Below are 15816 nucleotides of genomic sequence, written 5' to 3'. Positions count from 1 at the left end.
GTTCTTTCCTAGGAAATTGTTCCTTGCCTGGCTTCGCAGTTTCACCTGTGTATGTGCAGATTTCTGGAACTCTGTCTCGGCATAGCTCCCTTCTCTCTGGTGCTCTGCTCCACAAATTCTAGACACCTCAGCTTCCTGAAGGCTGATATTTGTATCTTGAACTCATTGAGATAACTGGACTGTGTTTTGGTTCCTTTTCCTCATGGTCCAGAATTTGCATCTAAGCAAGATGCTATGGCAACTATAGTATTCACTTTGTTTTCTTTAGAGATCATAGTTCTCTGCTACCTGCTATCCATGGTGTGAAAACAAGTTTTCCTTCCTATATTTTGTCAATTTTTCTAGTTGTTTGTGGCAACGAAGCAATTCAGACCCTGTTGCTCTCTCATATCATAGATAATAGCTGTTTTTAAAATTTTATTTAAAATCAATTAATTAACCTATAGTGTATTATTATTAGTTTCAGAGGTAGAGTTTAGTGATTCATCAATTGCATATAACACCCAATGCTTATTACATCAAATGCCCTCCTTAATGCCTATAACCCAGTTACCCCAGACCCCTACCCATATCCCCTCCAGCAACCCTCAGTTTGTTTCCTATAGTAAAGAGTCTCTTATTGTTTGTCTCCCTCTCAGATTTTATTTTATTTTATTTTTCCCTCCCTTCCCCTATATTCATCTGTTTTATTTCTTAAATTTCACATGTGAGTGAAATCATATGAGTTGTCTTTCTGTGATTGACTTATTTCACTTAGCATGATACCGTCTAGTTCCATGACATTGCAAAATGGCAAGCTTTCATTCTTTTGATGGCTGAGTAATATTCCATTGTATATATATACACTGCATCTTCTTTATCCACTCATCTGTTGATGGACAACTAGGCTTTTTCCATAGTTTGGCTATTGTGGACATCACTGCTATAAACATTGCAGTACCTGTGTCCCTTTGAATCACTACGTTTGTATTCTTTGGTTAAATACCTAGTAGTGCAATTGCTGGGTCCTAGGGTAGCGATATTTTTAACTTTTTGGTGAAACTCCATACTGTTTTCCAAAGTGGCTATACCAGTTTGCATTCCCACCAACAGTGTAGGAGGGTTCCCTTTTTTCCACATCCTTGCCAAGATCTGTTGTTTCCTGATTTGTTAATTTAAGCCATTCTGACTGGTGTGAGGTGATATCTCATTGTGGTTTTGATTTGTATTTCCCTGATGCCCAGTGATGTTGAGCATTTTTTCATGTGTCTGTTGGCCATTTGTATATGTCTTTGGAGAAATGTCTGTTCAGATCTTCTGCCCATTTCTTGACTGGATTATTTGTTTGTTTGTTTGTTTTTGGGTGTTGAGTTTGATAAGTTCTTTATAGATTTTGGATACTAGCCCTTTATCTGATAAGACATTTGCAATATCTTTTCCCATTCTATAGGTTATCTTTTAGTTTTGTTGACTGTTTCAAATACCATCATCTTTGTCAATTTTGCATCCACTTACATTGACTAATTTTTATCCTGCTATAGGTTATATTTCTGCATCTTTACGTATCTGGTATTTTTTAAAAAAATACTTTATTTATTTGAGAGAGAGAGCATGAGCCATGAGAGGGGGCGTGGTGGTGGGAGGGGCAAAGGGAGAGGTAGAAACAGACTCCCCGCTGAGCTGGGAGCCCAACACAGGGCTCGATCCTGGGACCCAGATATGACCTGAGCTTAAGGCAAACGCTTAAACCCACTGAGCCACCCAGGCACCCCGTCTGATATTTTCTTAATTGGGTTCTGGATGTTGTGAATTTTACTTTGTTGAATTTTAGACTTAGTGTCTTCCTTTTAAGAGTGTTGGATTTGTTCTGGCAGGCTGTTAAATTACTTGCAAATCAACTGATACTTTCGATATTGTCTTTAAGCTTTGATGGGGCAGGCTTAAAGTAGCCTTTTCTGTAAGACTAGTTTAACCCTACCACTATGGTGTGACCTTTCTGTGTTCTCTATTAAATGCCCAACCTGGGATATTCATTAAGGACTCTCACTTTGGCAGGTTCAAACATAAACATTTTTCCAACTGTGTGTCAGCTGTGGTTTTGGTTAATTTAGAGCTCTCTGGTTTTCTTTCTCAGCCTTCTGGAGTTTCACAATATATATTCATGGCTTAGTATTCAGCAACAGACTCAAGAAGACTCCTAGGCAAATTTCTGGATGTCTTTTTTTGTGTGTATAGATCCTTCATTTCTGAACCCTCCCCACATATTTCAGATGCTTATTTCTGTCTCCTCAGCAAATCAACTGTGCTCTGATTGAAGTTTCTTTCTCTGAACTGAACACTGGAAAATTGTCTCCTGACAGAAAGCTGGAATGATCATAGGGCTCATCTTGTTTGTTTTCCTTTTCTCAGAGATCACAGCCCTGTGCTGCCTATTGTCCAATATCTAGAAGCAATCCACCCTCCTTCCCTCTTCCTCCCTTCCTTCCTTTCTTCCTTCCTTCCTTGCTTGCTTCCTTCCTTCCTAGTTTTCCATTTGTTAACAGAGGGAAGATAAGTTCAGTCTCAGTTATTCTATCAAGGCCGGAAACAGAAGTATTATATATCTTTTCTTAATCTTTTTCAACTGTTTGTCTCTAATAAGCATCATATATCCTAATTTTTAAAAAATTCAATCTGAGAATATCTTTCTATTAACTAATAAGTTTACCATTTATGTTTGAATTGCTGGCTCATTTATGTTTACTATTTCCATTTTTTTTATTTATACTTTATTCTTATCCTGATTCTTTTATCTTTCTTTCTTTCCTTTATCTTATATATATTTGTTTCTTTACCCACTTTCTACCCTTGCTACTTATTGGTTTGGAAGTTATATATTTTCAACCTATTCTTTTAGTGGTTAAATTTGTAATATACATATTTTAAAAAGTCTTTTGTTAGTATTTCCAACTCTCCTCCTAAACAATATGTGGTCCTAAAAATATTTGAATATTGAGCACAACATCCTGCTTACTAATGAATGTGTTTTCTTATTCTCTCCCTCCCCCTTCTCTCTTTTACACAACCCCAATCTGTTATAATATAGTTGTGTACTCTTTTAGATCCACATTGGCTTTTTATAGTCTTAAAAATAAATCACTAATCTTGTTCTTATTCTTTGAGTCAATGCTTATTTGTATCCATTTATATGTTTACAGAATTTTTCAACATTGCTTCTTGCATTTTATTTCTTACTCTAAGTTCAATTTCTTTCTTGAGACTACTTCCTTTCTTTGATTTGTGAGTTAATTTTCTCAGTCTTTGCCTGAAAATGGATTTATTTTACCCTCATTTTTGAGTATTAGGTTAGCTGAGTGTAGAATTCTAGGTTGAGGGTTATTTCCTTTGATAACTTTAAAAATAATTTGTTGAGAAGTCTGTTCTCATTCTAATTGCTTTTCTATGTAAGTCTGTCTTTTGCCATTGTTTTCTTTTAAGGTCTTCTTTTTCTCTTTGAAGTTAGACTATATATGTCTAGGTATGGTTTTGGGGTTTATTGAAAGGGTTTGGCTTTGCAGTTTTTCAGAGTATTAATACTTTTAGTAGGTCTGGAAAATTTTTAGATGTTATTTATTTGAATATTACCACCTTTAAATTCACTCTACTGTCTCTCTCAACCTTTATAATATGCTTGTTGGATCTCCTAGTCCAAATGTTCCTTAATATTTTTAATCATAGTTTCCATATGTTTATCTGTGCTGTGATCTGTCTTCTGGTTCATTCTTCCCTCTTCAGCTGTACTAGTCTGTTCTTTGATGCATTCGTTCTGTTTTCTGATGCATTCGTTCTGCATTCTATCTACACACCATTTATTAACTACTTTTCCTTTCTTTCCAGAAGCTCTCTTGGTTCTTCTTCAAATTTTCCTGTTTTTTCCTAAGTCTCATTCTTTTCATTTTTTCCTTTAATGTCTTTAATACTTTTAAGCATATTTTTCATGTCTTCTAAAATATTTTGTTTAATATCTTGAAGTTCTAGAATTCTGTTCCTGCTATGTTTTTTTTTTTTTTTTTTTTTTAAAGATTTTATTTATTTATTCATGAGAGACAGAGAGAGAGAGAGAGAGAAGCAGAGGGAGAAACAGGCTCCCAAGGAGCAGGGAGCCCGATGCGGGACTCGATTCCAGGACCCTGGGATCATGACCTGAGCCGAAGGCAGATGCTTAACCATCTGAGCCACCCAGGCGCCCTATTCCTGCTATGTTTTATGTTGCTCTGACTCTCACTCATGGTGGATTAAGTCACCCTGAGTTTGTAAGCTCCTTTAAAGCAGGACTTTCCTGCAGAATCTTTTTATGGCCAAGGATATGGGTTTGCTTCTGCATAGGGACTCTGTGTTATCATTGGCATGGGACAAACTTTATGTTAAAGTTTAGAATTGGGAGTGGGTAGTGTGCAGTCAGACTCCAAAACTGAATAAAGTTAGACCTAAGGTTCCTTACAGAAGACATTTTTTCCCTACTTAGAGAGTAGGAGAAGATAAACTTTCAGGTGTATCTTTGTGAGGTTGAGTGGATTTTTCCTCTGGAGCCTCTTTTCAAGTGTTCCAAATTATGTAGAGGACCCAGTTCCAGTTATCCATTAGTCCTAACTTCTTGTTTCCTGTCCTTGCTTCAATGTTTAAACACAAGCCTTTCACTGTCACTGGGTCTTCCTACCCCCATCTTTTAGCTACAGGCCTTCTCAGTTGTTTATAGCTCTGACTTTGTTTTATCTTTGTCTTTGGCATATGCAAATTTATTTTTCTTTCCTGCAAGCTCAGCTATGAATTGTTAAAAAAAAAAAAAATTCTATTTTACCCAAAATGTTTTCCTCTTAGCTTAATCAACTATCTTACTAGAACCTGAAATATCTAGTATTATCTTTCCAAAGCACAAAACTGATCATATTACCTCCCTCTTTTTTCTGTGGATAAAGACCTAAATTTTAACCCAGTTTATCAGGCTCTGTCTTGTGAGTTTTTGAATACCTTTTCAAATGCATATCCTATCACTCTTCTCTGTGGTCTCTGAGCTCTAGCCATACTAGTCTTCTCTTTGTTGTTGGAGCATGTCATTTTCCCTCCCTCAACACACTCCCTTTGAGGCCTTTGAATTTAGCATTCCTTCAGTTTGAAAAGCCACCTTCCCCTACCCACACTGTATATCTATCTACACACCATTCAGATCTCAGCTAATGTGTCATTTACTCAGGGAAGCCTTTCCTGACTTCTCTGACCCTCTTAGTCTAGATCACTTTACTTTGTTATACACTTTTTTTTTCCTCTAGAAGTATTTGCTTAATATGTATTTAGTCATTTGTGTGATTATTTGACTAATTCATGGCTCCCCCATAGTCTGGAAGTGTCATGAGAACAGAGACTATTTTGTTTATCACTGGATATGCATCTAGGTACATTGACTGGAACACAGAATATACTAAAAAATACGAAATGGGTGGATAGATGGGTGGGTGGATGGATGGATAGAAGGTTGTTTGAAGAATGAGTGAGAAATAGAGTGAGTGAGGAAGGAAGGGAGGGAGAACTGTGGCCAAATAACTTATTCTAGGAGCAGTTTTTTTTTGTGCTATGTACTTGTAAAAGCAGGAAAATTTCTTTGTCTCTCAGTTCTGTCAGCTTCACATAATAGCAAAAACTTCTCTGTAGGTGGCAGTGCACTTACGTAAGATATTTCTCTGAAACAAAAAAAAAGGGGGTGGTATTATCTTGAACTTTTAAAAGCATTTATATAACTTGAATTTCATCGTGCAGTTTTTAAAACATGCTCTTATTTCCCATAATGTGGATTTATCCTTAATTTATACTTGCCTAGAGTCTTTTTCCCTCAGAGTTATTAATAAGTGCTAGAGACCTATCAGTCCTCTATTATGATCTAGGTCAACATGCCATTTAAGAATTGGAAAATGGGTATTATGAGTGAAACAGTGGTGGCTAATGTTTTGTCTTTAACAACAATAATATTTATCTTATAGAATAAATGAAACTGTGGCAAAAATAGAACAACAGACCAAACATGTATGTATCTCAACTAGCTTTCGGTTTGAGACTTTATGGGGGGAAAGTTGTTTTCTAAACACATTAAAAATAATGGCCAGTTGACCAACTTACTCATGGATTTTATGTATAGACATTTGAAAGCTGAGTTTGTCTTTCCCAGGGTGTTTTGTACATACTATTACCACCTATATTGTATAAAGTTCCTTATAATCTAAGTGTATCATCAAAAGATTTTCCCCACTTTGTTTTCCATGTTTTAGTTTTTTCAAATTAAAAAATATGTATGTATGTATGTATGTATATATATAAAATAATAATTTTGCTTTGCAGCACTTAAATGCAGAAAGGTCTTACAAGTCCCAGATTTCTACCTTACACAAGTCTGTTGTAAAGATGGAAGAGGAACTTCAGAAGGTTCAGTTTGAAAAAGTGTCTGCCCTTGCAGATTTATCTTCCACAAGGGAACTTTGTATTAAACTTGACTCAAGCAAAGAACTTCTTAATCGACAGCTGGTTGCCAAAGATCAAGAAATAGAAATGGTATGTAATACATTTTTAAGTGGTTCTTTTAATATTATTGTTACTATAAAATTATAATTTTAGAAAATCAAACTCTTTTCTTATAAAATATTACATCAAACCATGTCTATCAACTTTAGATTTTATTTCTGAAGTCCAAAAGATAAATTGATGACAGCTGTATTCCAACAATTCAAGAAAGTAACAGAAACTTTTCCTTTGAGTATGTAATTTGCATTTACTTTTAGCCAGAAGAATTATAAAACACATTAACATAGCAATCAGCAAAGAACTATGAAGTTGAGGTTTATTCAGCTAAATTATAACTTTAATGATATTAAAGTTGATGATAAGCTAAATTTATTTAACTGGTTGGGTTCTTTTAAGCTGTAATTCATTTGATTGTGTCTACTGACATTGTGCTTGCCACCGTGAACGTAAGGTTCAAAACATGGATGGACCTAGAGGATATTATGCTAAATGAAATACATCAGAGAAAGACAAATACCATATGACTTCACTTATATGTAGAATCTATAAAACAGAACATGAATAATCCAACCAATAAATACAGAGAACAAAATGATGGTTGCCAGAAGGGAATGGCGGGGGGGATGGGCAAAATGAAGGAGAGTGAGAGATACAGGCTTCCAGTTATGGAATGAATAAATCATGGTGATAAAAGGTACAGCATAGGGAATATATGGTTAATGGTTTTGTAATAGGTTTGCATGATGACAGATGGTAGCTACACTTGTGATGAGCATAGCCTAACATATAGAGTTGTTGAACCACTATGTTGCACACTTGAAGCTAATGTAACATCATGTGTCATCTATACTCAAAAAAAAAAAAAAAGAAGAAAGAAAGAAAGAAAGAAGGAAGGAAGGTAGGAAGAAAGGAAAAAAAAAGAAAAGAAGAGAAAAAGAAAAAGAGAGACAGGCCCTTGCCCTCAAGGACCTCCCAGTATTGAGATACAAATTATTTGGTATGAATATTATACTAATAAAAAATATTTAAGGTTTGAAAGAGGGAATTCCTAATTGGCCTATGGGTGTCAGGGAGGAGTTCACAAGGATATACTGCTGAGCTCAAAAGGGAGGAGGCATCCTATTCAGAGAGAACAACAACATAGACAGTGGTATGGAGTTATAAATGAATTCTTGAGTGAATAGTAAGTGATTTGCAATGGCCATTGTAGCATGCGCAGGTGAAAGTGGCTAGAAATGTATCTGGAGAGATCATTGGAGCCTGGATCCTAAAGGGATATGTAGACAAGTTGCACAGTGTAATTGAATTTACCCAAAGAACACAAAAATACTAATTCAAAGGGATACATGCACCCCCATATTTGTTGCAGCATTATGTACAGTAGCCAAATTATGGAAACAGCCCAAGTGTCCACCAATGGATGAATGGATAAAGATGTGGCATATATATACAATGGGATATTACTCAGCCATAAAAAAGAATGAAATCTTGCCATTTGCAATGACATGGATGGAGCTAGAGAGCATTATACTAAGTGAAATAAGTCAGAGAAAGACAAATACAATATGATTTCACTCATATGTGGAATTTAAGAAACAAAACAAATGAGCAAAGGGGAAAAAAAGAGAGAAAGGCAAACTAAAAAACAGACTCTTAACTATAGATAACAAACTGATGGTGACCAGAAGGGAGGTGGGTGGGGGGATGGGTTAAATAGGTAATGGGGATTAAGGAGGGCACTTGTGATGAGCACTGGGTGTTATATGGAAGTGTTGAATCACTATATTGTACACCTGAAACTAATATTACACTGTATGTTAATGAGCTGGAATTTAAAAACTTTTTAAAAAGTCAACAAATTTTGGTCATCTTTACATTTCCAGTTTTTTTATTTTGTTAGTCTACTGTTTGTTAGGAGGATATGATGCATTTAAGAATCATGTGTCTGTTGGTTTCTGTAAGAATCCACTGTTAATATTTTATTAATGAAGTGGTATATGCAAGAATTTTCTGACTCTTCCTTTAAATTATTTTTCTTATTTTAGCAAGAATTTTTTAATGATGGAAGTAACTCATGAATAGATTTTCACTGTAAAAATTCAAAAAACATGTCCTTAATTTTTTCTTTAAAAATATTTTTTACTTGCTCTTTTCAAATTGGAAAATTAGTAATACATGTCATTGCAAATGAAACAATATTAAAATGAAATGCCAGAAATATTATCCCAAAGCTTATTCAAATAATAATACACCATGACCAAGTAGGATATGAACCAGTACCAGTAATTTTCTTTAAGCCTTAAAATCATTACCCTTAGAAGTACAATATATAAAGTTGAAAGTGATTTATATTAATTTTTAAACATTTTAAGGATGTTTACTTCAAGTTTTGTAGTTTCTTTACTATTCTCATATTATTTTTTCTATTTTTTCTTTTATTATGTTAAAATACATATAACCTTTTCTATCTTAACTATTTTTAAGTGTACAGTTCATTGGTATTAAATACATTCACATTGTTGTGCAGCCATCACCACCATAACTCTTTACATCTTGTAAATCTTAAACTCTGTAGCTATTAAACAATAACTCCTTATTTTCCCCTTTCCCCAGCCCCTGGCAACCATCATTGTACTTTACTACTCTAAGTACCTCATGTAAGTGGATTCATACAGTATTTGTCTTTTTTTTATTAACATATTTGTTTCAGAGGTACAGGTCTGTGATTCATCAGTCTTACACAATTCACAGTGCTCACCATAGCACATACCCTCTCCAATGTCCATCACCCAGCCACCCCATCCCTCCCACCCCCCTCCACTCCAGCAACCCTCAGTTTGTTTCCTGAGATTAAGAGTCTCTTATGGTTTGTCTCCCTCTCTGGTTTCGTCTTGTTTCATTTTTCCCTCCCTTCCCCTATGATCCTCTGCCTTGTTTCTCAAATTCCTCATATCAGTGAGATCATATGATACTTGTCTTTCTCTAATTGACTTATTTCACTTAGCATAATACCCTCTAGTTCCATCCACATTGTGGCAAATGGCAAGATTTCATTTTTTGATGGCTGCATATATATATACACCATATCTTCTTCTCTTTTTTTTTTAGATTTTTTTTTTAAGATTTTATTTATTTACTCGACAGAGAGAGACACAGCGAGAGAGGGAACACAAGCAGGGGGAGTGGGAGAGGGAGAAGCAGGCTTCCCACCAAGCAGGGAGCCTGATACGGGACTCAGTCCCAGGACCCTGGGATCATGACCTGAGCCGAAGGCAGACACTTAATGACTGAGCCACCCAGGCACCCCTATACCACATCTTTTTTATCCATTCATCTGTTGATGGACATCTAGGCTCTTTCCATAGTTTGGCTATTGTGGACATTGCTGCTATAAACATTGGGGTGCACGTGCCCCTTTGGATCACTACATTTGTATCTTTGGGGTAAATACCCAGTAGTGCAATTGCTGGGTCATAGGGTAGCTCTATTTTCAACTTTTTGAGGAACCTCCATACTGTTTTCCAGAGTGGCTGCACCAGCTTGCATTCCCACCAACAGTGTAGGAGGGTTCCCCTTTCTCTGCATCCTCGCCAGCATCTGTCGTTTCCTGACTTGTTAACTTTAGCCATTCTGACTGGTGTGAGGTGGTATCTCATTGAGGTTTTGATTTGGATTTCCCTGATGCTGAGTGATGTTGAGCACTTTTAAATGTGTTTTTGGCCATTTGGATGTCTTCTTTGCAGCAATGTCTGTTCATGTCTTCTGCCCATTTCTTGATTGGATTTTTTGTTCTTTGGGTTCGTTGAGTTTGAGAAGTTCTTTATAGATTTTGGATACTAGCCCTTTATCTGATATGTCATTTGCAAATATCTTCTCCCATTCTGTCAATTGTCTTTTGGTTTTGTTGACTGTTTCCTTTGCTGTGCAAAAGCTTTTTATCTTGATGAAGTCCCAATAGTTCATTTTTGCCCTTGCTTCACTTGCCTTTGGTGATGTGTCTAGGAAGAAGTTGCTGTGGCTGAAGTCAAAAAGGTTGCTGCCTGTGTTCTCCTCAAGGATTTTGATGGATTCCTGTCTCACATTTAGGTCTTTCATCCATTTTGAGTCTATTTTTGTGTGTGGTGTAAGGAAACGGTCCAGTTTCATTCTTCTGCATGTGGCTGTCCAGTTTTCCCAGCATCATTTGTTGAAGAGACTGTCTTTTTTCCATTGGACATTCTTTCCTGCTTTGTCGAAGATTAGTTGACCATAGAGTTGAGGGTCCATTTCTGGGCTCTCTATTCTGTTCCATTGATCTATGTGTCTGTTTTTGTGCCAAGTATTTGTCTTTTTGTGACTGCTTTTTTCACTTAGCATAATGTCCTCAAGGTTCATCAGTGTTATATTACAGAATTTCTATCTTAAGGCTGAATAATATTCCATTGTATGAATATACTACATTTTGCTTATCTATTCATCATTTGATAGATGCTTGGGTTGCTTCTATGTTTTAGTTATTGTGAATAATGCTGCTATGAATGAGTGTACAAATAGCTCTTCAAGGCCTTTCTTTCAATTCTTTTGGATTTATACCCAGAAGCTGGATTTCTGGATCATACGGCAATTCTATTTTTAATTTTTCAAGGGAATTTTGTACTGTTTTCTACAATGACTGTACCATTTTACATTCCCAACAACAGCACACACAGGTTCCCGTTTCTCTACACTCTTGCCAACACTTACTATATTTTAGCTTTGTTTTTTCTCTTGTTGATAATAGCTATCCTAGTGGTTGTGAAGTGGTCAGGCTAAGTCTAACTGTATTTTAAAATACTCCTGACATAAATTTTTTGCCTTAAAATTTAGTTATTTATGTATATATGTTTAGCCCCATAATAAGCTGTAATTTCAAGTGCAGTAAACCATCTTATTTACCTTTGTATTTCCTCAGCTGTACTATGCATATAGGGGACACTCAAATAATTTTGTCTAAATTAAGTTTTGATTTTGAGATAATTATAGATTCACATGCAATTTTAAGAAATAATACAAAGTTTCATTTACTTGGTCTCCCCCGATGGTAAGCTCTTGCAAAATTATTGCATAATATCACAACCAGGATGTTGACATTGAATCAGGCAAGGTATGGAGCATTTCCATCACAGGATACATCATGTTGCCCTTTTGTAGCTCTGTCTACTTCCCTCCTATTCCTATCCTCTCTTTAACCCATAGCAACCACTAATCTAGTCTCCATTTCTGTAATTTTATCACTTCAAGAATGTTACATAAATGGAATCCTATGATATGTAACTTTTTGGACTTGGATTTTTTCACTCAGCATAATTCTCTGGAGAGTATTCTAGGTTGTTGCACGTATTAGTAGTTCATTCCTTTTCATTGCTAACCAGTATTCCATGCTTTGGGTGTAACACAGTTTGTTTAACCATTCATGCATTGAACACCTGGGTTATTTCCAGTTTTTAGATCGTACAGATAAAAGTATTGTAAACATTGTCTACATGTTTTTGTGTGCAACTTGTCTTCATTTCTCTATAAATGCCCAGGAATGCAGCTTTTGGATTATATGGTAGTTGCATAATTCATTTTTTAAGAAAGTGCCAAACTGTCTTCCCCAGTCTATACCATTTTGCATTCCCACCAACAATGTGTGAGTGATCAGTTTTTCCACATCTTTGTCCACATTTGGTGGTGTCACTATTTTTTATTTTAACCATTCTGATATAGGTGTAGGGCTATATCATCGACTAGTTGCATTTTCCTAAATTAATGAAGCAGAACATATTTTTATATGATTATTTGCCATCTATATATTTTCTTTGGTGAAACATCTCTTTGTATCTTTTGCCCATGTTTTTATTGAATTATTTACCTTTTTAATGTTGAGTATTAAGCATTCTTTATATATCTTAGATACTGGTCCTTTATCAAATATGTGGTTTGCAGGTATTTTCTCCCAGTATGTAGCTTGTGTTTTCATCTTCTTATCAGGGTCTTTCTAAGAGCAAAAGTTTAAGTTTGGATGATGTGCAGTTTATCAATTTCCTTTTATGGATTTTGCTTTTGGTGTTAAGTCTAAAAATTCTTTGCATAGCTCTCAATCCCAAAGATTTTTCCTAGGTTTTATTCTAAAAATGTTATAGTTTTATGTTGAATTGATTATTCTACTTTTCACTACTTCCCTATTGCTGGGCAGTAAAAATTGTCAGATTTTTAATTTGTGTATAAAACTACATGGTAATTATTTTGTTGCATAAAACTTTTATCACATTTTGCATTATATTCTTAAGATGCATTTCCAGAAGTGGGAATTTGGACATATATAGCCAGAGAGCTTTCAGAAAGTTATGATACACAATTAAGAAGAAACTAATGGTACTCTTCTGGGCAGAAGCTTCTGAGCATGATGTAGCAGAAATGGTTTCTCCTTGATCTCAGCCATAGAAATGAGGTGATGAAGGGAATGTCATCATTTGGAAAGCATGGCAAAAAGATGCACATGTGCTGCAGCTGTGGCTCTAAGGCCTACCACTTTTAGAAGTCAATGTGGCAAATATTGTTGCCCTGCCAAGTAGAAGAGAAAGTATAACTTGAGTGCAAAGCCTAAAAGATGAAATACCATTGGGACCAGTCCAATGAGGCATGTAAAAGTTGTATACCAGAGATTCAGGCATGGATTCCATGAAGAAGCAACACCTAAACCCAGGAGGGCAGCTGTTGCATTATCCACTTCATCCTAAGGATTTCAGCAACTAGTCATGCAATAACATTTTTTTTTTAAAGGAAACTAGTAACTTCATGATAACAAGGAGCAAAATAGTAAGCTACTTAGAAGTTTAATAAAGAACCATGGAAAGTGATAGCTAAGAGTCCCCCTTTGGAGTCAGAGCAAGCCTTAAAGACTTACCCCTAACTTCCCTGCAGAGGGGTCCAAATTTAATTGGATCAGACTGTAAAGCAATTTATACCCCTAGGCCATTGTCAAATCAATAGAGCAGTTAGCCAGCAATTAATGGAGGCAAACATTTAGATGATAACAATAGAGACAGACCAGGTAGAAACTTAACAGGAAGATCAAGGACAGACAGTCAAAGATAGCCTGACTAAATCCACTGTCATCCCAATAGAATGGTTTAGAGAGACTATGAACATGCTGATGGTAAATGAGTTAGAGTGATTATTCATATACCCTGAGGAATAACATCGGAGGCTGTACACTGCAAGGGAAATAGACTTCATGGAGACTGTCCAGAGAAAGGAAGGGAGGGAGGGAGGAAGGAAGGAAATGAAGGACCACAATAAGCCCTGACATGGGGAGGATCAGTATTCAGAGTTGTTATAATATATAGTATCTTAAATGTCCAGTGTTCAACGACAACAAGAATTTGACTTTCAAAGAAACAAGAAATTGCGTTTCATCCACAGGTAAATCAAGCAAAAGAAACTGCCTTTGAGAATAGTTTACAATTTCTATATCCTTATTATTAATCTCTGTTGATGAGACATTGTTATCATACATTCCTTTGCTTCTTTAAACATGGTTTCCTTTAGAGTTTAGGTGGAGGAATATGGGGACCATAAGCTTGCCTCATCTCTTGAACACAGCTAGATAAATATCAAATCATTCTGAACACCCAAGAAATTGATCTGAGGACTGGTAGAACAAACTGCACATCTAGAGGTTGAAAAATGGCCACATTGTGGCAGGTAGGAGTTGCAGAGAGTTGATTTGGGGGAGAAAAGAATTGCAGGTGCTGCAGGGGGGTGGGAGCCCTGATCACGGAGACAGGAGTGAGAGACAGAGAGAGAAAGAGTTAAAGCAGCACACAGGGGATTGTATTCCTCAAAACTGTTGACTGGGAAAAGGAGAGAGGCTGCCTACCATAAGTAGCGGAGCTCAAAGTCTGAAGTTTTAGAAGTCCATGCCATTGTCACAGTCATGACGGCTGGGCTTAGTAGGGCTCCAGTGAGGAAGGAGGGCGGAGGCCAGGGAGCAGGCAGTGTGGTCTGAGGATCCCCTGGGTCCCACAGGGAGAAACAGTTCCCTTTCTTGGAGTGCATTTGGGAGTGGTAGTATGGGCTCTCTGGGAACAAAAGAGCTGGTGGGCACCAATGTGCTGCCCTGTTTACTGGCATGGGAACACAAAAGCTGGCTAAGGGCAGCAAACCTTGGTGCTATGTTTTTGCTGCGCTTTAACATAAACTCTGAACCACTGCATGGTCATGTGACTGCTTTTCAGGGACAAGCCACCACCAGCCACAGCATGGTAAGACCCTCCCCCAGAGGATCAGTGCGGGTCCGTGCCATGGGGGTCCCTAAAATTTGGAGTTTTGAAACTTAGCTGCATGTCTGAGATAAAACACAGGATTACTCTGGCAGGCAGATAGTCGGACACAGACAGGCAGCAATCTGATGAAAGTTGGGGCCACAAGGGGAGAGATTGTTTGCTCTTCTGTGAGGGCTTCCTAAAGAGTGGTGGGTGCAAACTCCCTGGCCTGGGGACAAGAGAGCGGCACCACCGCCCCTCCCCCAACCCATCAGCACTGACCAACTTGTGAGCAACACAGTGCACCACCGTGGAGGCTGGACCCGCTTAAAACAAGCCCCACCCCTCTGTGCCCTGCAGGTGCATCTCCACTAGGGCAAGTTCGCTTGAGAATCAGCACAGCAGGCCTCTCCCTCAGAAGAACAGCACAAATCCCTTGCAGACACCAAGTCTACTGATCATAGAGTGTTGCAAAAGCTTCAGGTCTAGGGAAAATAGGATCTAGCTTCTTTTAACAAGCAGACCAAAACACACCTAGTTAAAACTTGGCACAGTGGACAAGATCCAAACACCCCCACTGCAGGCAAGAAGCAGCTCTGCAGAGGACTGACCTGAGGGAAAGAGCAGCCAACACACAACAGCAGAGTGCACACTCTGAAACACCTCCTGAAGCACCAGGCCCAACACATATAGGACCTCTTCTTAATATAGCCATTACTCTCAGCAGCAGGAACATAACAGTCTTTCCTAACGATCACACACACAAAAAACAGTGACCTAGACAAAATGACAAGATTGAGTAATTCATCCTAAAAGAAAGAACAAGAAGAAGTAACATCCAGGGATTTAATCAAAACAGATATAAGTAAGACGCCTGAACCAGAATTTAAAACAACAATCATAAGGATACTAGCTGGGCTTGAGAAAAGCATAGAAGACACTAGAGAATCAATCCCTTACTGCAGAGATAAAAGAACTAAAAACCAGTCAGGCCAAAATAAAAAAAGTGCTGTAACTGAGATGC

The 15816-nt window shown here is 37.1% G+C and overlaps 1 protein-coding gene and 1 pseudogene across 1 annotated transcript in view; both read left to right on the top strand.

Moving 5' to 3' along the window:
* The window catches only part of TSGA10 (testis specific 10), a 149911-nt gene that overhangs the window by 116987 nt on the left and 17108 nt on the right, over positions 1-15816 (top strand). The window contains exon 16 of the mRNA XM_032397297.1: positions 6346-6555. Within this exon, the coding sequence (XP_032253188.1) occupies positions 6346-6555 (210 nt within the window). The remainder of the gene's footprint in view (positions 1-6345; positions 6556-15816) is intronic.
* On the top strand, positions 12875-13265 carry LOC116627531 (annotated as a pseudogene).

This window comes from Phoca vitulina, unplaced genomic scaffold, assembly GCF_004348235.1.
Source record: "Phoca vitulina isolate PV1807 unplaced genomic scaffold, GSC_HSeal_1.0 scaffold98, whole genome shotgun sequence".
Classification (NCBI taxonomy): domain Eukaryota; kingdom Metazoa; phylum Chordata; class Mammalia; order Carnivora; family Phocidae; genus Phoca; species Phoca vitulina.
The sequence above is the reverse complement of the archived record's forward strand: the minus strand, read 5'-3'. Positions and strand labels throughout refer to the sequence as shown.